The sequence below is a fragment of the Passer domesticus genome, chromosome 7, assembly GCF_036417665.1.
Source record: "Passer domesticus isolate bPasDom1 chromosome 7, bPasDom1.hap1, whole genome shotgun sequence".
Lineage (NCBI taxonomy): Eukaryota > Metazoa > Chordata > Aves > Passeriformes > Passeridae > Passer > Passer domesticus.
The window spans coordinates 18,791,555-18,814,277 of NC_087480.1; the positions used below are offsets into that span (position 1 = coordinate 18,791,555).

The 22,723-nt window shown below is 55.9% G+C and overlaps 2 protein-coding genes across 7 annotated transcripts; both read left to right on the top strand.

Annotated features, from left to right (window-relative positions):
• The first annotated feature begins 552 nt into the window (after positions 1-552).
• On the top strand, positions 553-13,020 carry TMLHE (trimethyllysine hydroxylase, epsilon). Of its 6 annotated transcripts, XM_064427288.1 has the most exons (10): positions 1,314-2,086; positions 2,236-2,470; positions 5,545-5,674; positions 5,984-6,156; positions 6,752-6,953; positions 7,614-7,893; positions 8,905-9,024; positions 9,366-9,602; positions 10,251-10,389; positions 11,255-13,020. In XM_064427288.1, exons 1-10 carry the CDS (start codon positions 1,329-1,331, stop codon positions 11,384-11,386), a joined length of 2,406 nt encoding a protein of 801 aa, XP_064283358.1. In that variant the 5' UTR covers positions 1,314-1,328; the 3' UTR covers positions 11,387-13,020. The 6 variants fall into 6 exon arrangements, with proteins under 6 accessions (XP_064283363.1, XP_064283358.1, XP_064283359.1 ...); XM_064427289.1 differs by lacking the exons at positions 1,314-2,086; positions 5,545-5,674 and having other exon boundaries at positions 2,332-2,470; positions 5,911-6,156; positions 6,777-6,953; XM_064427292.1 differs by lacking the exons at positions 1,314-2,086; positions 5,545-5,674 and having other exon boundaries at positions 2,332-2,470; positions 6,777-6,953.
• A 658-nt stretch (positions 13,021-13,678) lies between these two features.
• Positions 13,679-22,233, top strand: LOC135304185 (uncharacterized). Its single transcript, XM_064426389.1, has 11 exons — positions 13,679-13,813; positions 14,981-15,317; positions 16,917-17,258; positions 18,493-18,762; positions 19,230-19,346; positions 19,547-19,648; positions 20,086-20,208; positions 20,408-20,500; positions 20,756-20,848; positions 21,463-21,532; positions 22,063-22,233. The coding sequence occupies exons 1-11, from the start codon at positions 13,679-13,681 to the stop codon at positions 22,109-22,111; spliced, it is 1,731 nt and encodes a 576-aa protein (XP_064282459.1). The 3' UTR covers positions 22,112-22,233.
• The last annotated feature ends 490 nt before the right edge of the window (positions 22,234-22,723 follow it).

A 22,723-nucleotide genomic window follows, 5' to 3' on the forward strand; every position in this document is an offset into this window, starting at 1 on the left:
CACCCGGTGCTCGTCCGAGGGGCTGTGCCCGGACACGGAGGGAGAAGGGCCCGGGCTTCCTGCCAGGAAGGACCGAGGGACAAGCGACAGGCACTGCTCATCGCATCCGCTGCCTCCTCCCGGGAGCCGGTACCGGGACACGATCGCACCCCGGGAAGGGCCTGTGACAAATTCTCATGGAGGCCGGGATGCCTTTGCCGTGAGCTCACCCAGTGACTAACTTGTTTATCTCCCGCGGGAGCTGCACCGAGGTTTTGGGAAGCAGCAGATCCCCAACAGACAGCTCCTCTGCCTGTTCCAGGCGCCGCCCCCACCCCTTTCCTGGAGAACACTCGGAAATCAGGAATCCGCGGTGGCACCAGCGCGTCCCCTCGCTGCCGGGACAGCGACAGCGAGCGACTGCTCTGCCCACACACCCACGGCAGGGAAACTGGAAAGAATCAGAACACCTGGATCTTGGAAAACCAGGCATAGACATTCCGGGACAGCACTGGGGAGTATCCCCGAGTGCTTCGCTGGGGCTGTTTCTTTGCACAGGTACCGGGAGGCACCGCTGAGACCTCATCCCGCCCCATTCCCAGCCCAGGGAGGCACCAGCACGTTAAGCACAGAGCAGGGTGTCCCTACAATGTCCCTAGGATGTCCCCTGTTCCAGACCAGTTTGGACGGGGCTTGGAGGAACCTGGGATAGTGGAAGGTGTCTCTGCCCGCGGCAGGGAGTTGGAACGGGATTAGCTTTAGGGTTTCGACCAATCCAAACCATTCTGGAATTCTCAGTGTCTGACAGGCTCATCCTAATCCCTAGGTAACCACTCCCAGGACTCTTGTGTCACCACGTGTCATCTATTCTCTCCAGTGCCACCTGCCGCTCCCACTGCCGGGTCTGGAGGGTCTGGAGCTTTTTCTGATCCACCAACTCAGTCCCTGCGGGTGCTCCGTGCTGCAGAACAACCCGGAGCTCCAGGGACCGGAGCCACTGTCCCGAGGGTCCCGGCGGGTCCTCCCCGCGCTGCTCCGGGGCATTTGGGGCTGGGAACGCCCAGCAGGGAGGCGGCGGAGGGCAGGCTTGGGGCTGGGGGCGGTGGAACGGGGGCGAGGGGCGGCCACCGCCGGGCCGAGGCAGCCCTCCAGCGGGGAGCCGGTTAGGATGAAAATCCGCGCTTTGTAACCCAAAAGGTGGTGTGTGTATCCCCGGCACCGCATCTGCTGCAGCGGGGAAGGACGGGGACAGGGACAGGAGAAGGGAGGACAGTGACAAGTAAGGGGTAGGCAGGGACAGGACAGGGATGGGAGCAGGGAAAGGGACAGGGACGGGGATAGGGACAAGGATGGCGCAAGGCAGTGTCAGGGACAGGGACGGGGACGGGGCAAAGCAGGGACAGGAACAGGGATGGGAACAAGGATGGGGCAAGGCAGTGGCAGGGACAGGGACGGGGCAAGGCAGGGACAGGAACGGGGACGGGGACAAGGATGGGGCAAGGCAGTGTCGGGGACAGGGACAGGGACAGGGACAGGGACGGGGCAGGGATGGGGCAAGGCAGTGGCAGGGACAGGGACGGGGACAGGGACAGGGACGGTTTCGGGCAGCGCCGCTCCTCGCCTCTCGCTGCCTATCTGGCCGCCTGCCCGCCAGGGGGCAGCACGCTGCAGCGCCGCTCCGTGCCCGAGCCCGTCCCCGCTGCCGCTGTTCCGCCCGCTGGCGGCACCTGCGCGTCCCATGGGGCTCCATCCCCTTCCCCGAGCTCCGTGCCGCCTGCGGCTCTCCGTCCCGCGGCCTCCCGGATCGGAGCGGGAGCCGCGGCGCCTCACGGGGCAGCCTGTCCTGTCCCGGTCCGGTGCCGTTTGCCGCCGGCGCCGTCCAGCCCCGGCTCTATGCTTTGCGGGCGCTCTGCCCCGCGTGTCTCTATGGCGGCGGCGGCCCCGCCCCGGGGCGGCCTGAGGCGGCCCCGGCCCCGCTCCCGGCCTGGCCCCGCTCCCGGCCCGGCCCCGCTCCCGGCCCGGCCCCGCTGCCGCCTGCGGGCTCTGGGGCCTGGCAGCGCCGCTCCGAGGCGCCGGGGCCGCGCCGGGACAGCGGGGAGCCGCCCAGGTGGGTCGAGGGCCACGGTGCCTCCCAGTCCCCGAGCTCGGAGCGCGGCTCGTCCTGCCCGCGGGGCTCGGGGGCTGCGCTTGGGCCCCCTCGGAGAGGGACCCGTCTGCAGCGTAGCTGTTTTCCTTGTTTGTTCTCCTCTTTGCCAGGTCACCGGTACGCCGGTTCCCCCGGGCAGCAGCGGCCGATGTGGGAAGGCTTCGAGCGGCGTTTTGGGCCTGGTGGGCGCGGGGCGGGGGAAGGAGCGGCGAGGAGCCCGGAGCAGCAGCGCTGAGCCCGCGGAATCCCCCTCGGCACAGCCCCTCCGCGATCCTTCCAGCACCCCGAGCCGCCCCAAGCCGCGCTCCATCACCCGCAGCTCCGCCCGGCCTTCCAGGGCCCCAGGTAATGCCGGGCCCGGGCTCACACGGGAATTACGGTCCCGGCGAAGGGGAATGAAAGGCTGCAGCTCGTGGGCACAGCTGTTTCGCCTCATTCCCTGGAAAAACACAACTCCTCCCCGCCCAGGAGAGCTGCCTGGCTCCTCTTTGCACAGGCAGGACCCAGAGCATGGAGTGATTTAGCAATAGGAGTTTATTGGAGTAACTCCTCTGGGGGGGTTCTGCCATCAGGGCTGGCTGCTTTGCTGGGGGAAAAAAAAAAAAAAAACGGAATTAGGGATTGTTTCTGTTGAGCTGCGTGGCCTGGAAAGGCTTTGCTTGGGAGAAATGCAAACAGGAGGCTGGAATAAGGTTCTGGGATGGGGCCTGGTGTCAGGTGGTCAGTGTGAAATGTGGGGTGGGCAGATAATTCCCTTTGCTTCCAGGAAAATGAAGTAGCTGTGAAGCTGGCAGTGCCTGGGATGTCTTTATTAGCTCCTTAATTTCATTGAAATCCCACGTGGGGAAGGACTGGAAGGGGAATCTGGTTCCTGACAGCTGAGATCTGATGGAGTTGTCTGCAGGGTGAGGGCAGGAGCTCAGCAGGGAACAGCCAGTCTGTTTTTTGTCTCTGTGGTAATTAATAGTAATTAACTGAGTCAGCGCAGGCTGTTAAACTCTGCTTGTGTCCTGTCGAAGAGTTGCTGCCATCCTGGGGGATCTGGTTTGTCACCTGGGCTTGTGCTCTTGGCTCCTCTGGCTCTGGCAGGGTCCTCAGGGCAGCTCAGCCTTTGCAGCATTCCTCTCTTTCTTGGTGTTCCTTCACTGCAGAGAGAACTGTCAGGTTAAAGGATCCCAGAGGATCAAAATCCAAAGTCCTTTCCCTCACTTTGGACTGTTGTGCTTCTGGCAGCTCCCTGTTCCATATGGAGCAGAAACCTTGGTTCCAGCCTGGTGCTTCCAGAAGTAAAAACTGAAGGAGCGTGAGAAGCTGAATGTTTGAGGTGTTTTTAATAGAAAACACCATTTATTTTCCAGAGGAGCTGGACAAACAGGCTGGAGGGCTGGAGCAGGGCAGGGAGGGCAGCAGGGTCATCCCATGCCCTGGAGGGGTTGGCTAAAAGCTGATGAAAGCTTCCAGATTTGTGGGGTTTCTCCTTTCTTAGATGTTCCCATTGCTGAAACTATTTGGCCACTCATTTTTTCACCATTTCCTTTGCCCAGAATGGGGACTGTGGCTTTTCGTCAGAGAGGTTAAACCCAGTTTTGTTTCCTTGAAATGTTTCTTGTGAGACAAACTGCAGTGTTAGGGTTAGGGTTAACCCCTTTGAAACCCAGCCTTCCTTTCTGCTCCTTCCACAGCATCTCCTGTCCTTTCTCTCCAGAGACTGATGGGAATTCCTCAAATCACAATAGATTTGAGGTTTCTGCTTTTCCCTCCAGCACTGTTCTCTCCTTCACCCTGTGGGTCCTGTGTCACTCACCATGTGTGTTTATGCACTGAGCATTTAATGTCTGCTCCCTCCTGCCCTTTCCCTTTCAATTCTGAGGGAAATTTTGTCTGGAATTCTCTCATTTCACTGCTGCCCAAGTGTCTGGACCACATAAAGCATAAAGGTAGCAGGAGGTGCAGGAAGAGGGTTTGCTGTTCATGTAGCTCATCCAGCTGTTAGCTCTGATGAAACAACAAAAATTATAAATCCTCCCTAATCATACAGATTTTTGAGGGTTTAATGCCTCTTAGTTTTAGTATCTCTTTGAAAGATTGAATTTAAGGCTCTCACTGGGCTGCCTGTGGTGTTTTCTTCCAGGAACAGCAACATGAGATCTCCCTGATTAGGTTTAATGATCTGGGTCACTTCCCATTACCTGTGTTAATTTCCTTCTCAGTTTTGATATTGGGAGAGAAGGAGATAAAAGAAATGTGTGTGGAAAGATCAAACTAAGGCTGGAGCTGCCCCAGGCACAGGCCATGTGCTGATGGATTTGTGGGTGAGCCTTTTCCTGGTATTTTGTGTCCTGTCTATGTGTGCAAGCAAGATTCCTTCTGTGTTCCACCCCTCACTGGGATAGTGGATCCAAAAGCCGAACTGGACAGACTTTTCCTCTCTCCGATAAACTTTGTGAATTGTTGGTTAAGGGATTTAAATAATTTCTCTAAGATTTTAAAGCTGATAAAAATCTGGGGCAGCTCTTGGGTTTTGTAGCTGTAGGTTTTCTTCTCTTGGTTATGAGATTTGTGTGTCAGATGGGGCTCATTCCCCTTCCTATAGCAGATTTTCAAAGCTGGGCAGCAGGAACAGGAACTGGATACCTTGGAAAAGGAGGCTGGAGCCAGGGGGTTTGGTCTCTTCAATGAGAGATAGGACAAGAGGAAACACCCTCAAGCTGTGCCAGGGAAGGTTTGGGTTGGATGTTGGGAAAAATTCTCATGGAAAGGGCTCTGTGGCTGAAGTGTGTCAGTGTGCCTTCATCTCAAACCTTCTCTTCAAAAACGTTCCCACTTTTTCTCCCTAGGGATGTCTGCATTCTTTTATCCCTGCTTAACAAGTTGCTGCTGGGAATGTGGCACCTCTGTGGATTTGGTTGTTATCAGCAGCTTTTGAGGTCTCTGTAGAGCAGAAGCAGCGTGGACAGCCAGAGCTCCAGTGCCTGGACTCTCCAGATAAGAAAATGAAGGAAAATCAGAAGTCTAGGATAAGAAATGCTTTCTGAGCCTGTGTCTTATCCAGAGAGACCACATTTCAGTGCACTTCAAAGTGCTGTTAAAATCCTGCTTAGACCTGGCCCCCAGAAATTCATAAACATAACAAGCATTTAGACTGAGGCATCATCTCCTAAAACTTGTCAGGTTTTTGCCTTGCTCTTTGCACTGAAAAGTTGTTACAAATTTCCCTTGGAGAAATCTCCTTGTAATCTCTATTCTAAAATTAATCACGGTGGTTTCTCCTCCATGCCAGCTGTGTTCTTCACCAGCAGCAGAGATCTTCCTCCTCCTCCTCATTGTTTTGCCTGCTTTTTCTAGAACTGACCTAATTACCAGATTCCTCTGTTATTGCTTCCTTAACCAAGGTCACTTTGCTTCCCTGATTGCTGCAGTTCCATCCAGGAATGGTGAATTCAAAGTGGGAGTGCTGGAGGGGGGACAAGACCTTCAGAGATGAGGCTTTGCCACTGTTTTGCACAAGAGTGTTGAACACAGCTGTCTCTCCTGGATTGGTTTTGCCTGGTAAATCACAGAATCATGGAATGGCTTGGATTGGAAGGGACCTTAAAGCTCATCCCATTCCACCCCCTGCCATGGGCAGGGACACCTTCCATGAGCCCAAGTGGTTCCAAGCCCCAGTATCGGCTTGGCCTTGGGCATTTCCAGGGATTCAGGATCAGCCACAGCTTCTCCAGGCACCCTGTGCCAGAGCCTGCCCAGCCTCACAGAATCCCGGCATGTCCTTTGTGTCTCCTCAGGGCTGTGTCCTGGTGGGGTTTAGGACAGAGTATCACATCCAAGTCACCTTGTCCCCTGTCTCCTGACCGCCAGGATGTGGTGCCAGAGGCTGGCGTGGCTGCTCCGGGGGCGACACGGGAGCACCGGACATCGCTGGCCGTGGCTGCCGCGGGGCCCCGAGCCCGTCCTGGCTGTCCCGGCACGCTGCCGCCCCACGGCCCCGGCATCCCCCTGCTGTGCCTGGCAGCTGCACCGAGACCATCTCGGTAGGTGTGCTGGGTGAGGGTGCTCCTGCTCGGCGTGGGGACAGCAGGGAGGGATTCCACCCTGGTTCCCTGGGATGATGTGTGTTTTGCTTCTGAAACAGCCTGCGTTAGAGGGATGCACACTGGGGGCTGTTTCATGTTCCCTGCTGGAGTTCCCAAAGGCAGGATGGAACAGCCTTGTCTTCTATGATAAGTGAGGCACTGCTAAATAAATAATCAAATCCAGGGATTTCTGAACAAAAACTGTCTGAGCTGTGCCCTGTCAGGCACCATTTTCTGTGCCATGCTCAGGCTCTCCTTGGCACAGCCCCCTTGGCTCTGGTACCTCTGCTGCCCCACCTTGTGCAGGGTTGGCAGCTGAGGCCAGTGAGATCTCAGTACTCCGAGTCACTTGCAAGCAAAGGGAATTGTTCAGCATTGCACACAGTGGCTCCAAAGCAAAGGAGCCAGGCCTTTGATAAGATCCTCTGCCATGTTTTCCTCTTGTGACAATTTATGTCAAGGGGAACCACTGCATCCCCTGTAATTGGGATGATAAGGTGTGGGCTCTGGGCTTCAATTCTTGGCTTTGTTTGTCCTCCCCATTACCCCAAAGCCTCCTCTGCTCCCATCCCTGGCAGAGCTGAGGTACGGCAGCACCGTGATGCGCCTGGATTTCGTGTGGCTGCGCGACCACTGCCGCTCCGCCTCCTGCTACAACGCCAAGACCAACCAGCGCAGCCTGGACACGGCCAGCGTGGACCTGGCCATCCAGCCCCAGGCTGTGCGCGTGGACGAGACCACGCTCTTCCTCACCTGTGAGTCCTGAGCGCCTGTGCCCTCCTGTGCCTGCTGATGGACAGCATTACCCCAGATCTGCATGTCTGGGAAGATACTGAGCCGTGAGCAGGTTTTAAACACTGATCTCGCTGTTAACACACCTCTGTGTCAAAGTGGTGTGGTTTTCCTGCCCCAGCCCTTCTTGTATGTATGCAGTGTCCAGGTTGGTCACACTCCCCCGGCAGTGCAGGTGGTGAACAGGTGGAGCATGACACAGTTGCTTCTCTTTTCCTTCCCTGTTCTATGTGAGCAGCTGTCAGCCCTGCTCACCGTGGCCATTCTCTGTCCTCCTCACTTTCCCAGCTGCTTTCTTCCTTTTGGTGGGGCTTACTTTTATTTGAAGGCTTGACTTCAGAGCTTTGATTGTCCTTGGAGGCCTGTCAGTAAAAGCCAAAACCACTGCAGATGCAACTGTTGGCTGGGAATTTGGAGAGGGTTGCAGCAGCTTCCCTGAATTTGGAGTTGTGGCAGCAATGACAACACCTTTAGGACTCGTGGCCTTTCAGGTCATATTTTGGGTGGCAGCAGGGTGCAAAGGACTCATCCCCAGACAGGTGGCAAGGGTGAGAGCTGACAGGTGCCACGATGTTGGGCTGTTCAGTAGGATTTTGGTGACTGTGCCCTTGTTCCTGTGCCAGGGCCGGATGGACACGTGACACGGTACGGGCTGGAGTGGCTGGCGAGGAACAGCTACGAGGGGCAGAAGCAGCAGGTCATGCACCCCCGGATCCTCTGGAATGCTGAGATCTACCAGCAAGCCCAGGTCCCCTCCATCGACTGCCGGAGCTTCCTGGAGACAGACGAGGGCCTGAAGGAATTCCTGCAGAGCTTCTTGTTGTACGGGATTGCTTTTGTGGAGAATGTCACTCCCACCAAAGAGGACACGGAAATCTTGGCAAAGAGGATCAGCATAATCAGGTATCTGGGCTATCCTGGGAACGATAAACTTGTTCTCTTTCTGTTTGGAAAGCTGCTGCATCCTTGTTCTGTGTTGTGTGTGGCATGGCCTGGTTTGCAGACAAATGTTCTGGCTTCTCCCCTGGACCTGGGATGGAGGATCCCACTGTGGGATCCAACCTCCTTTATGGAAGAGCTGTGAATCACTCAGTCATTGAGCTGCCCCCGGAGCATCCCATGACTTTTGTGACAGTGGGACTGTGCAGAGAGGAGGGACTGAAGGAAGTGGGTGGCTGGGAAGAGCAGGGCTTTGCAAGGAGACATTTCCTGTTATGACTTGAGGGATCGTGAGGGCAGCCTGGTCCTGGGAGCCAGGGAGATCAAAGACCAGCTGGAACTTTTGCTAGAGAAAAACAGTGAGAGGTGTTGGTGCTGAGTTTGTGCGAAGCACTACCAGCATGGCAGGCCAGGGGCTGAGCTCGGGGCTTTAGCCAAGCTGTAGAAACAGTTTGATTTGCCTGGGGCTGTTGGAAAAGGAGGGATTCCTCTTAATGAACATTCACTCAAAATGGAAACAAGGGGCTCCAGAGAATATCCAGCCAGCTTTTGTCTGCAGGCACCCTCCCCCTGTAGCCCCTGAGTACTGCTTGGCCTTGCCTGGTGTCCCTTCCCTCCTGTGCGTGTTGGAGGGGGGGGATAGTGAAAATAGGATTCTGGGAAGAAGAAATTGAATTATTGGGCAACCCTGTGTGGATACAAGTAAGGGCTGGCTGCACTTAGACAACTCCTTGTGTCACTTCCGTGACTGGGGATGATGGCTGGAATGGAAACATCAGTGGTTGTGGAGGGGAGGAAAGAGAGAGCTGAACACCAGAAGAGGGATTAGAAGCACCATCCCTGACAATCTGAATTTTGTGAAGTTGTTCTGCTTTAATGACTCTGTGCATGGGACAGAGGGGAATAACTCAAGTGTAGGGGAGGATGTGCCTTACCCAGACACTGACGTATGATAACTGCCCATCTCTTTTCCAGGGAGACCATTTATGGCAGGATGTGGTACTTCACCTCTGACTTCTCCCGGGGAGACACAGCCTACACCAAGCTGGCCCTGGACCGGCACACGGACACCACCTACTTCCAGGAGCCCTGCGGGTACGTGCTGCTGCAGGGACACCTTCCACTGCCCAGGCTGCTCAAAGCCCCATTCACCCTGTCCTTGGACACTTCCAGGAATGGGGCAGCCACAGCTTCTTTGGGTTTGGTTTTTGGGTGACACAGCCTTCATCCTGCAGCTCCTGAAATCCCCAGACTCACAAGGTTTGGGATGCAGCACAGGCAGTTTTCTGCCTCCTCACCCAGCAAAACATGTGGGATTGGGTCTGGAGAAGCAGCAGGGACGGGTGGTGCATCACCTGGCCGTGTCCTTGGGCAGCACCTTGTGCCCAGGGGATAGGCAGCCAAGGTCATTCCTCTCGGATTCTGTCTCCGTGCAGCATCCAGGTGTTCCACTGCCTGAAGCACGAGGGCACGGGAGGGCGGACGCTGCTGGTGGACGGGTTCCACGCGGCCGAGCAGGTGCTGCGCCAGGCCCCGGAGCACTTCGAGCTGCTGGCCAAGGTGCCCCTCAAACACGAGTACGTGGAGAACGTGGGCGGCTGCCACAACCACATGATCGGAGTGGGGCCGGTGCTCAACGTCTACCCCTGGAACAACGAGCTTTACCTCATCAGGTAATGGCCAGGAGGCCTCTGAGGAGGAGAAGGTGTTGTGGTGGTGGTGGTTTTTTAGAACATTCCATGGGCTCATCTTTGGTGAGCAGGGATGAAACCACAGGAACACCCCATGTTCCTCCTGCTTTAGAGGAGGTGTCAGCACCACTGATGCAAAGATGGGTGTCAGTGCTGAACTTTGATTTTTACTCCTGGTATTCTCCCTTCAGCTCCAAGCTCTCGTCTCATTCTATGTGAGATGCAGAAAAATTAAGCCCTTCTCTGGAGAAGCCTCTAGAAACTATCCTGGCACGCAGGGAACAGGGAGAGTGCAGAGCCATCCCTTGCAAAGGGAACTTGGGCTGATTTTTGAAACTCCAATTCGCCTCAGTTCTAGAGGTTGTCCAGCATTGCTTTGCACTTTCATTCTAAGCAAATCTCAGTCTTGCCATGTCCTTCCATGGAAAACCAGGAAGAACAGGTATACACTTGACAGTAAACCCCTCTTGCCCTCAGTGCTGTGTTCCCAAAGTCCTGTGCTGGCAGCACAACCTCTCTGGTCACCTCTGCAGCCTCCCTTAAATACCCACTAACCCCACAGGCTCCTGAGGTTCTCTGGAAGCACCTGGAGCTGTTTTGGGCAGTCTCTTGTCTCTCCTCTCCCTGCAGGTACAACAACTACGACCGTGCGGTGATCAACACGGTGCCGCATGACGTGGTGCGCCGCTGGTACCACGCGCACCGCGCCCTCACCGCCGAGCTGCGCCGGCCCGACAACGAGCTCTGGGTCAAGCTGAAGCCGGGCAAGGTGGGACTGGAGCTGCATCCTCTAGGACTGCTCCAGGGTGGGACTGGGAGCTGAATCCCTGGGTTTGGCACAGGGAGAAGGGCAGGGTGCTCTGTGGGTGTGCCAGTGTCTGGGCGCTGCCATATCCAGCAGTTTTCGTCGTTCTGGGTGCTCCAGCGTTAACAGTAGTGGCTTCTGCGTGTGTGTTGTTTCTACTGTCCTAAAGAAGCATGAGCTCCCAGCTGAGGCAGAGATGTTTAGTTCAAGCTCTGCCTCAGAGGAAAGTTAGTCCCAGTTTCCAGCCGCTGAAATGAGAATCCTCAGGAGCAGAGAGGCCAGAACACCTAATGTTCAGGCTTTCACTTCTTCCAAAAGAAATTATAGTTCTGAGGTTATGTTTGAGTCCTTACATGGGTAAGTGACACCACAGAGGCAGGTGGTTGGGGCTGCCCCATCCCTGGAAGTGTTCAAATCCAAGTTCCATGGAGCAACCTGGGATAGTGGAAGGTATCCATGCCCATGGCAGAGGGTGGAACAGGATGGGTTTTAAGGTTCCTTCCAACTCAAGCATTCTGGGATTCAGTGATAAGTTTGCCACTGTCTATTGCTGGTGAACTATTTCCTCTCCAGTAGAAAGGCAAAGAAATCCCAAAATGTGTTTCTGGGCTGCTCCATAAAGAGCTGGTGAAAGTGCTGGATCCTGTGGAACAGCTGGCTGTAGCCTCCTCACCTGTGCCAGTGTGGAACAGGAGGCTTGTGCCCACTGTGGTACACCCTTACCTGCTCTTCCAGTGTCCAGGGATCCCCAGGACCTGCCCTGCCAGAGGCTTCTGGCCCTGCCTGCTGTAGTTGCTGTCCTCCTGATGACCTTTTCCCTTTCCTGCAGGTCCTGTTTGTGGATAACTGGCGTGTCCTGCATGGCCGGGAGGCATTCACCGGCTACCGGCAGCTCTGTGGGTGTTACCTGACGAGGGACGACGTGCTGAACACTGCCCGCCTGCTGGGGCTGCAGGCCTAGCCCACCCTCCAGAGAGCCAGGGAGCCCCCAGTCCCTCCTCTGGGAGAGGCAGGACCCTCCCAGTCCCACTGCCAGGAGAGGTGGGCAGCCCCCAGTCTCACCTCCAGGAGTGGCTGGCAGCCCCCAGTGCCACTTTTGGGAGAGGCAAGCAGCCCCTCAGTGCTACCCTGGGAGAGGCAGGAGCCCCCAGCCCCACTCCACACCAGGCCAGGTGGGCTGGTGCCTCCCCAGGTGCTCCGGGCCCTCTGTGCCAGTGCCTCACCACAGCAAAGACACTGCAATACCTCAGGCACCTCCACCCTCTCCAAGCAGCTCCCAGGGCCTGCTCAGGCGAGGGGGCAGGTGGAAACCAAAGGTTGTGGTACCATTTTTTGGGACCACACTCTGCCTTTGAGCACAGGCAGCTCTTGCTGTCCATGCTCCCAGCCTGGTCCTCCCAGCCAGGGTGGCTCAGTCGTGGTTAATCCCACCACAGTAAGTGTTCCTCCAAGCAAGTGCCTTCAGGATTCCTTGTTTGGCCTTTTTTCAGCTGCCAATTTCAGGGGACTTTCAGCAGAGCAGGATGGAAGTCTCTGGGATCTTGTCTCTTATCACTGATCATGCAGCCAAGCTGCCTGAGAGAGGGCCTGGAGAGATCCTGGTGTACTTTGAGCATTTCAGAGAAGGTTTAGGTTAGAGAAGGGAAAGGGAAGCACCAAGATCTGCATGTTGGGAAGCAGAGATGATGATGTTAGATGAGGGATGGAATTCCCACTTTTCCTTGACTTCCAGTACTGCCATGCTGCTGTTCCTTCTGCCTGTGGCACTGCACTTGTGTTGAGGGCAATGCTCAGCAGGATTCCTGACATCCCCCCAGGATTCCTGACAAACTTCCCACCGTGCCTCCTCTTCCATCCTTTCTTAAGGAGTTGCTGTTAGGTCATCATCATACTCTTGTGCATGAAACTCACTCTTTGGGTGTATTTTTTCCCAAAATTCTCCTCCTCTGAATGTAACTCAGAGGTGCCTTTGAGCTCCTGGGAGCTGGGATCTGGCCTGCTGAAGTGCTACAGGATAAGGAACAAAAGCAAATCCTGCTGTTAGACATTTTTCATTCTGCCATATCTTTTGGGCTGTTCCCTCTGCTCTGACCAGACCTTGAAGCAGGGCTGGGCCCCTTCAGCCCTGGCTGTGCTGTGTGAGGTGCTCTGTGTCCTCAGGGCAGGGGCAGTGCAGGCCCTGAACTTGCTGCTCTTGTTTAATCCAAACACTGAATGTAGAGATCGTGGTGCCAAGACACTCCTGAAATCTGCTCTTGCTGTGGGCTGAGCTCCCTGATGCTCCCAGTCCTGGTGTTCCCTCCCCAGTGTTTCCCATCCCCAGTGAAGCCCCTGGGAGTCAGCAGGGCTCAAAGGGATTTCTGAGCCCTGGTGGTGCCAGGGGAGCTGCCCTCTGTCAGGTAAAGCTCCAATGGCAGCCTTGGATCCTGGTAGGAGCCAATTTTAAAACTCAGCAGGAAAATCAAGCCCCCTTCAGCCAACCCCTTTCCATAGTGGAAGAAAAACATGAGGAGAGGTTCTGAGTTGAAGTCACAAGTTACTGAAGAAATCGCAATAATCACAATGATATTAATAAAAGATTGTACAAAATGAGAATGGTTTGCCCACAGAAAGGATATTTACCATCAAAAAGTGTCACCAGGACCCTGGGACAAAGGTGAGAGGTGGCAGTGGTGTGGCCAGGTGGAGCTGGGACCTGTGGGGAGACTCCCTCGAGTGAGTCCAGCAAAAAAAAGAGGGTCCCTCCTCTTCCACCTCCAGTTCTTGAAGGGGACAAAGCCACTCCTTCCCACAGCCAAGGAAAGAAAAAAGCGTTCTGCTTGCAGTGTCTGAGCATTCCCTGCTGGAAATTGCCCTCTTCCAGCGACGGGGGCAGTCCCTGTCCTGGGCGAGCGGGACCCTCGGGCTGGGCTGGCCCAGCCACGGATCCCGCACACCGTGTGGCATCCCCACACACCGTGCCCCATCCCCACACCGTGCCGCATCCCCACACCGTGCCCCATCCCCACACCGTGCCGCATCCCTGCATCGTGCCCCATCCCCACACCGTCCCACATCCCCACACCGTGCCGCATCCCCACACCATGCCACATCCCCACACCGTCCCACATCCCCACACCGTGCCGCATCCCCACACCGTCCCACATCCCCACACCGTGCCCCATCCCCACACCGTGCCGCATCCCTGCATCGTGCCCCATCCCGCTCTCCGTGCCGCTGCACGGGCCTCGCGCTGGCCACACGATGGCACAAGATGTCAGAAATTCGTGTTTCAAAACCCCCGAGCCCCATCCCGGGGCTCCCGGCGGTGCCGGTGCAGTTCGTGCCGCTGCTCTCTCTCCGTCCCTCTGGAGAAGCCCAGGAATTGCTGTTCGGAGCCTCTGAGGCTGTAAACGTTTTTTTAGGAGCTGTGGGATGTGGAGCAGAGGGCGGGAATGATGTGAGAGATGTGGAGACCTCGCTCTGGGGGACCTGCGGTGCCCGCAGGACCTGGGCTGGTCTGAAAGCAGGCGAGGCCAGCGCAGCTGATGGGACCCCGAGAGAGGCTGCAGGGTGTTGCTGTATCCCGGGATGCCCCGTTCCCATCTGCACATTCCAGGGCCCGGGTGGGTCCCCTTTGCCGCTGGGGCCGTCTGTCCCTCACCCCGTGCAGCCCGAGTGTTCCCTCCCACACGCCCAGACCTTCAGCTGCTTCCACTCCCCCATCCCTGTTTGCTGCCTTGTTCCCTGGTCCCGCAGGGATCCCAGTTCCTCCCTTGGAACCCCTCCCTTTGCTCTTGGCTCTGCAGTTCAGCCCCTCCTCCAGTTCTTGGGGCTCCCCAGAGGCCTCAGCCCTGCAGTGAAACCAAACCCTCCCCATTCACCTGCTGGCCACATTTTCTGTCCAGTGTCTCCCAGAGCTTCCCATTTCCCCCAGTGCACTGCAGAGCCCTCTGCTCACTCCCAGCTCCCAGGATCGTGCAGGTGCAGCTGTCAGTGCATCCCCCTTGGTCCCCTCTGGTGCCACCAAGAGTCTTTGGACCCTCACAGGACTCGAATAAACCCGGGGGAAGCCGCTTCCAGCCCAGCTGGAAAGTGTTTCAATTTTTAGCTTCCCTCCTCATTTGGAGCTTGGAGCAACCTGGTCCAGTAGAGAAGGGATCTCTTCCCATGGCTGGAGGGTAGAACAGGGTGGATTTTAAGGTCCCTCCCAACCCAAACCCATCTGGAATTCCATTATTTTGAGATAAATGTAACAAAATGAGATCCCTGAGTCCTGATCCCAGGAGTATCCCTCCCGTAAACGAAATTCCCTTTGCAGAAAGCCTGTGGGACGTAGATGAGCCCAGTACACCTCAAGCACCTCAAGGGGTGGAGGGAAAAGCTGCTCACAGGTGTTTTAGAGCCACACTGAACCCCTGCTCCCCTAAGAAACAGCCTGGGGGTGAGTTCCAGCTCTGCTGCAGGCTCTGGGAGAGGATTGAGCTGTGGGAAAGGGACGGGGATGGATCTTCTGGCCTCGGGGCACGAAAAGGACCTCGGATGCCCCCGGTAACTTCTATTCCTGTGCCGGCAGAGCCCCCGGCGGGTCCCGGCGCGGCCCCGGAGCCACGGGCAGCTCCTTTCGCGGGGAGCGGGGACAGGAGCGGGAGCTGCCGCCGCTGCCACTCCCGGGAAGCGCCTGGGAGGGGAATCGCGCGGAGGGAGAGCAGCCATCGGCAGGAACACAGGCTGGAGCACCCGCGGCACCGGGAATCCATCCAGGGCTGCCGACCCGCCTCGCCTGCTGCCCTCAGCGCAGCAGGACTGCGAGGCATTTGTGACATCGGGGCTGTCTGGGGCCGCTTTCCCTCGGCAGATGCTGCTGTGCCGTCCCGCGGAGCTGCTGGGCACCTCCTGGGTGCTCCTCGCAGGTAAGGAGCCCCGGGCTGGGCTGGGAGCCGCTCCAAAGCCCTCTGGAGCCGAGCGAGGGCAGCTCCGGGCCGGGCGTTCGGTGGGTGAAAGGTTTAGCCCGGAAGGCAAAGGCGTGTTTGCCCAAGGAGAGAGGAGGTGGGAGAGCCACGCACAGCTCCGGGGATAAAAGTCTGCTGCAGGCAGGTTTACAGTGGGGCTGGTAGATGTACTCAAACATAAATATCGGTGTATGTGTTAGTATCTGTTTGTGTTAAAAATGGATATGTAAAAATATTGAATGTTTTTAAAACCACTAATTTTATTTCAGTTAATCTCGTGTGAGCATTTTCACTGTGCTCCTTTAAATAGTCACTGGCTGCCTTGAAACACAAACCATGGAATAACAGGAGGGTTTGGGTTGAAAAGGACCTTGAAGTCCCTCCCATTCCATCCCCAGGTTGCTCCAAGTTCTGTCCAACCTGGCCTTGAGCACTTCCAGGAATGGGGCAGCCACAACTGCTCTGGGCTAGATCCAAATGCACAAAGATTTTCAGGATGAGCATCTAAAACAGAAAGGAAGCCCGTTACCCTACAGCTTGATTTTGGTATGGTGTCAGTGAGCTCTCAGTGTCTGTAGGATGAATTTTGGCCATTGCAGCTGCAAAAGATGAAGTATTTTCCTCTTTCATCAGCTCACTGTTCTGTTCTCTGTAAATAGTGTTTTCTCATCAGAAAAAAAAAAAGAAAATTTTTAGAGAATTTTTTTTCAGAGAATAAGAATTTTAAATCATTAAATTGTATTTTCTTCTTCCACATCTACAGTTTTGGGGCCAGGAGGGCATGAAAACAGCTGCCTTTCAAGGTTATAAGAGTGAGAAATTAAAATCACCTGATGATCTTGACTTTACCTGGATTGTCACACTTATTTTCCCTCCCACCTGTGCTGCACCATCCCCAGGGAGCAGCAGGAGTTTCCAGGGCAGTTTGCCTGGCAGGTGCAGTGGGAATGCAGGTGAACAGGTGCTTATCTGGGCAGGAGCTGAGACAGGGCCGAGAGCAAACACAGCCTGTGGGGATCCCTGGCCTCTGCCCAGCTCGGAGCCACGGGGGCCGGGGAGCCTCCCCTCCCTCCCCTCTCTCCTGGAATCCTCTTCACTGGGGATGGGGTCTGGCAGCTGTGACCTTCCCACAGTGGCTCCTCCTTAAGTCCTTGAGCATCTGCCAGAGCCCAAGTTGTGACAAGCCCAGAAGTCTTGGGATGGTGGCTGCATCCCGCACTGTGGGGGGCACGTGGACACCTTCAGCCCCAAACAAGACCAGGGATTTTGTGGCTGTCCGTTCCTGGAAGTCTTCAAAGGCAGGCTGAACAGGGCTTGGAGCAGCCTGGTCCAGTGGAAGGTGTCCCTGAAGATGGCAGAGCTGGAATGAGGTGGGCTTTGAGCTTCCTTCCAACACAAAAACTTTCCAGGGTTTTCTGAATTGGGAATGAGACATGGAAATTAGGTCAGTACAAAAAGGTCAGGTAGGAGAAGCTCATTCCACTCCTCTGCCATGGGCAGAGACACCTTTCCCCAGAGCAGTTGCTCCCAGCCTCATCCCTACCCCTCTCCTCCCTCCAGGGCTGCTGGTGTCATCTCCTCCAGCTCTGGGAGCAACAGGAGCTGTCCACAGAGCCGCTGCTGTGGGATCCTCGGTGCTGCTCCCTGGGCTGGATAACATCACCCACAGCAATTCCATACGCTGGGAATTCCTCAATGGCAGCGGCCCCCTCCCCATCCTGCAGCACGAGGGGGGGGCCCACGCCCCAGCTATCCACGCTCCCTATGCAGGACGAGCCATTTTCCATCCATCCAACGGATCTCTGCTGCTGGAGGATGTCCAGGAAGGTGACAGTGGCACCTACAGAGTGACTGTGAACACAGGAGCCAGGAAGAGCCTGGAAACCCGGCTGGAAGTGCTCCGTGAGTGGCGGCTGTGGGAGGGAGCAGCGGGGTGGTGCACCCGAGCAGAATCTGTCTGTACATGGACCAAGAGCCAGGGCAAAGGGGTTGGAGAGGGGATTTGAGCAGAGGCTGACGAGCCAGTCCTGAGCTTGCTGGAACCTGTCATGTGTGGACACAGCACCAAGAGATCTTGGAAAGAGATTCCCAACCTGTCCTAGGGGAGCAAATCTGGAAGTGCTGCCCAGTGAGACCTTGCAGGGGCCTGGCTGGGACAGAGGAAAAAGCTCCATCCTGGAAAGACAATTCCATCCCTTGTTCCCACACTTCAAAGCAGGGGTGGAGGGATTGGTGGGAGGATGAAAGGATGGCAGAGTGACTGGTGGGATGATGGAGGGACTAGTGGGGTGATAGGGCTGATGCAGGGACCAGTGAGAGGATGGAGGAACTGGGGGCGTGGTGGAGGAAGCAGAGGGATAATGGAGAGGAAGAGGGTGGGTTGCTGTGACTCTGCCACCTGCAGGGACCCTCCACCCAGCACTTTGCCAGGGGACAGCAGGCAGAGCCAATGGAGCAGAGGTTTCTGGAGAAGCCACCACCCCTCAAGGCCAGGCTGTCCCGTTTGCCCTCTGCAGGCACCAGCTGCCACCACAGAGAGGAGGCACTTGAAACAGCCACAAGTCCCTCCTCAGCACTGCTGCCAGCAATTCCCTTAATATTTGCTCTGGCTTATCTCACCAATCACGCCATGGCCATAATGCCACCGCAGCCCTTCACCACCCACCTCTCCTTCCAACCACACACGATCCGAGTGGCATCTGCTGCCTTCTCTGCTATTTTCTCATTTCCTGATGCATTTCAAATTGCTCCATACTTAGCCACATCCATTAAAGCAGTGATTTAACTGGGAAAAAAACCAGTCCTAGAAAGCACATCACAGGATGGGCTTCCCAAGGGAAAGGCACCAGTGACCATGCTGTGGCTGGTGCTGTGGTGACAATTGCAGCCCAAGGGCCCATCAGGGATGCTCTGGGTCACATTCACTGGCACGGATTCCCAGAGAAGCTGTGGCTGCCCCTGGATGCCTGGAAGTGTCCAAGGCCAGGTTGGACAGGGCTTGGAGCAGCCTGGGATAGTGGAGAAACCTGTCCATGGTAGGGGGTGGAATGGGATGAGCTTTAAGGTCCTTTTCCACCCAAAATATGTTGTGATTCTATGTCTGAGAGAAGTGCTGGGGTCTCTGTTCCCTTCGCAGAGCCTGTGTCCCGCCCTCAGCTCCAGACCAGCAGTCTCCTGGCTCGGGCCACTGGCCAGGTTGTCTGTGAGGTGGCAGAGGGCAGAGTGGACACCATCACCTGGAAGAAGGATGGGCAGCCCCTTCTCCCAGACAGAGTTTCCCAGCTGTCCAGCAGCCGCAGTGCCCTGTACCTGAGGCCAGCCAAGAAGTCGGACTGCGGCTCCTATTCCTGCAATGCCAGCAACGGGATCAGCTGGCAAGAAACGTCCCTGGAGGTCACCATTGAAGGTCTCACCCCTCACTCCTCCTGCCCTCCACCATTCCCTGGGGATGTCTCAGTGATTCTATCTGCTCCCTCAGCCTCCATCCCCCACGGTCTGGCTGCCTTCCCCACGAGGTGGTGCCCACATGCTGCTGCCAGGAGTTGCCCATCTTGGGATGACCGGCAGCAATTCCCAGCCTCTGATCCCACCAAGGCACAGTCCTCGGCAGGAGACTGGCCATTCCCTCTTGGGGCAAATCCAAAATGATGGCCCTTGGCCAAGGTGATGCTGAGCAGGACATGGGCAGGAGGGTGGCCCGGGAGCCTGTGGGGAGCACCCACCCCAGGCTGGACATTTCATGGAGTGTATTTGGCCACCAGCTGGCATAAATGGAATCTGTCCTGATGATGGAGGATCCCTGCAGCCACCAGAGCCAGGGGGCTGGTCCTGCTGATATCCCATCTCCTGCCCCTCGGGGTTGCTCTTTTCCAGGTCTCTCTGGTCGCTTGAAGCACACCCTGAGGATGGCTGTGATCGCTGTGGTCTTTGCTGTTGTCTCAGCGTGGGGATTAATTATTCCCGTCTGCCAGTCCGAAAAGCTCAGGATAAGTGAGCTGGGGGAGCGGGACCCAATTTCCCTTGTCTGGTGGGGGAGAGTAAAGAGCATTGCTCTGGGAACCCCCAGATCCTGGGATATCCCACAGCATCTGGGTGGGGACAGGCTGCACCCCACCCTGAGGAAGGGGTGGTGGCTGGCACGGGATTCCTGGGGGTCACGGCAGTCACCCCCCTCTGCTCTGGGTTTTTAGGGGGGGAGCTCTGGAGATGGCTCAGCTCCTACACCTGCGGGCTGGTGTGCATTGCCTGCATCCTGGATGGCACCGCTGGCATCCTCTGGATGTGGGAGGAAGGTCAGAGGGGGCTGTGGGGAGGTTTGGAGGGAGGGGGAACGGGCCCCATGAGAGATGCAGAGTCCAGTGGGGCCCAGAGAGGAAGGCACTGAGGGACAGGGGAGTCATGCCAAGGAATGTGGGGTACAGACCCATCCAGAGCAATACATGATCCATGTGTGATCTCCATGTGTGATCTCCAGATCTGGGGGAGCCTGGACCACTACGTGCATTACACACACCCCTGAGACAATTAATACAGTTATTCCCCTTTTCCCAGTGCCCTTTCCCAGGATGAGTCCTGGCAGGAGAGTAAAATGATCAGAGAATGGAGAGGCTGCAAGGAAATGCTGGAAGTCAGAGGAGGGTGGGGAAGGGATGTAATGCAGAGTTCCCAGGTGTTGAAGGGGATGGGCAATGGAATATTGGGGTCTCTGCCTTGTCCCGTTGTCTTTCAGGCCCTTCTGTGGCTGTCATACTGCCTGAGATCACCCTCAGCTACCTCACTGTGGTGACCTTCCTGGGTGCCACCACCGTGATTTTCCAGCCTACAGATTTCAGCCACCTGAAGAGCAAAAAGGGTGAGCGGTCGCACCAAGGATGGACCAAACTGGTCCACAGGGAGGTTATTCTGCCCAAAACATCATCCCTAATGTTTTAAAATGAGAACTCCTGAGCTGACTCAGGCTGGTGGATCCCTTACCAGTGCCTGGGTGAGGCCAGCCCTGCACCCACACCTCTGGGCACTCTTCCACATCTCCTTTTCCTTTTCCTCTGCAGCACAGCGCACCATGGGCTACGCCGCACCGGGGGCCGTGGTGGCCGTGGTGCTGAGCAGCACCTTCCTCATCAAGAGCATCTACCACCGCCACGGTGAGCAGAGATCCTGCAGGCACCGCCCCAAGAACACAGCTCATGTAATCCCCGCATCCCTTCAATTCATCTGCCAGGCCTCCAAAAGCAAACCCGGCAAACCAGGAGATTCGGGGAAGTGAAATCTTGGCAGGAGCAAAATTCGGTTTCAACATCCTCCACCTATTTTATTTTCTATTTTCTGTGTGTTTGTGCTTTCATGGTGGCAACCTGCCCTTCTGCTTTCCCTGCCCCTGCTGTTTTCTCCGGCGGCAGAAGAAGGATGCACGGAGCTCCTGGACGTGACCGTCCTGGTGTGCAGCGCAGCGGCCGTCTCGGCGCTCCCGCTCCTCGCCATCGGCCTCTGCTGTAAGTCTGCTCCTCCTTCCTCCTCCCGCCTCCCAACGCCTCACTGAACCCGCACGTCCAGCAGCCCCAGGAATTGTTTAAAAGTGGTGTGGCTTTTGTGAAGCCCCCGTGTTTGATGGTTCCCACTGATTGTTTCCCTCCCCTGGGAAGCCCCAGGGACTGCATCCCAAATACAACACCCCAGGGACTGCATCCCAAATACAACACCCCAGGGACTCTATCCCAAATACAACATCCCAGGGTCTGTATCCCAAATACAACACTCCAGGGACAGCATCCCAAATACAACACCCCAGGGACTGCATCCCAAATACAACACCCCAGGGACTGCATCCCAAATACAACACCCCAGGGACTGCATCCCAAATACAACACCCCAGGGACTGCATCCCAAATACAACACCCCAGGGACTGCATCCCAAATACAACACCCCAGGGTCTGTATCCCAAATACAACACCCCAGGGACTGCATCCCAAATACAATACCCCAGGGACTGTATCCCAAATACAACACCCCAGGGACTGTATCCCAAATACAATGCCCCAGGGACTCTATCCCAAATACAACACCCCAGCTTGGTGCCTCTCACACCTTCTCCTGATCTGGGGACAGATTTGTCTTTTGCACATCACACGATGGGCTGCAGCAAGGATGGTGATGTCTCTTGGATGGACAAAGCCAGGTAGGTCCTTTGTTCCTATTTTCCACATAAATTCTTATTTTCCACATGAAATTGTACATCTTGAAGCAAAAGAAGCAGGATATGGACACTATCCTGTGTTTTAGTTTAAGGCCCAGACCCCAGGAAAGATCCAGCCCAGCTCTGCCCTCCAGCCCCTAGGTTCTTGATGGGTTCAGGGGGAGGCTCTGGTGGGGTCCCCATCCAGCAAAGCACTTGAGAGCCCACTCAAAACTCCCCCTTATGGCCTCAACCTGAACTTTTTAAACCTTAATTCCTCCTGGATTCATAGATTAACAGAATGGTTTAGGTGAAAGGGAATTCTAAGATTATCCAGTTCCACCGCCTGCCCTGGGCAGGGACACCTTCCCCTGTCCCAGGCTGCTCCCAGCCCCAGTGTCCAACCTGGCCTTGGGCACTGCCCAGGGATCCAGGGGCAGCCACAGCTGCTCTGGGCACCCTGTGCCAGGTCTGCCCACCCACACAGGGAACAATTTTGATGCTCAGCATGTTCCCCCTCCTCTTCCTTCCAGGTCCTTCGAAATGTCTCAGCCAGGCACCAAGGACACCATTCCCTGCTGAGATCCATGGGGGTGTCTCTCACTTGGCTAAGCCAGCCCAAGCCTTCCCCCACCCTTTAGTGGGTTCAGGGGTCTCAGTTTTGGTTCCTCTGTGATCTTCATAATAAATGTCCACAAAATTAACCTGAGTCTGACTTTTTTAATAATAAATCAGACCCAGGGGAGGGCCAAATGCACATTTCCCCCTTTCTTTCTGCAGAAAACCAAAGCCTTAAGTAGAGAAGCCCTTTTAGCAGCAGCTGCAGGAGTCTCCCACTGATTTATCTTTATTTAATGTTTGTTTACAACAATTTAGAGCTATTTGTGTAAGACATACCTGGGAGTAGCATGACATACTTTTCTGGGAGTAACCCTGTAGTAACTTAAAATAGATTCTGGCTTTACCAGCAGTAAAGGTGGAGGAAGGACATGAAGGCACAAAAACCATGGTGGGAGGAGGTAGATGCTGTCAACAGCTCTTCCTCAGGTCCATCCCACAGCATCTGCCACACTCTGGGATTTATTTCCTCCATGAATCGTACTCAGCCTGTGCCAGGGGCTGTTTGTCCTGGCTGTCACAACGCACTGAGGTGTTTCCTGCAGCCTGAAGGAGTCTTTCCCAACCACAAACAGC

Coding starts and splice junctions, on each gene's coding strand:
- LOC135304185 (XM_064426389.1), top strand. CDS start 13,679: ATGTCAGAAATTCGTGTTTCAAAACCCCCGAGCCCCATCCCGGGGCTC. Junction 13,814..14,980: donor TGTTCGGAGCCTCTGAGGCT/GTAAACGTTTTT, acceptor CTGTGCCGGCAG/AGCCCCCGGCGGGTCCCGGC. Junction 18,763..19,229: donor CCTGGAGGTCACCATTGAAG/GTCTCACCCCTC, acceptor GCTCTTTTCCAG/GTCTCTCTGGTCGCTTGAAG.
- TMLHE (XM_064427288.1), top strand. CDS start 1,329: ATGGCGCAAGGCAGTGTCAGGGACAGGGACGGGGACGGGGCAAAGCAG. Junction 6,157..6,751: donor GCTGCACCGAGACCATCTCG/GTAGGTGTGCTG, acceptor ATTACCCCAAAG/CCTCCTCTGCTCCCATCCCT. Junction 9,603..10,250: donor AACGAGCTTTACCTCATCAG/GTAATGGCCAGG, acceptor CTCTCCCTGCAG/GTACAACAACTACGACCGTG.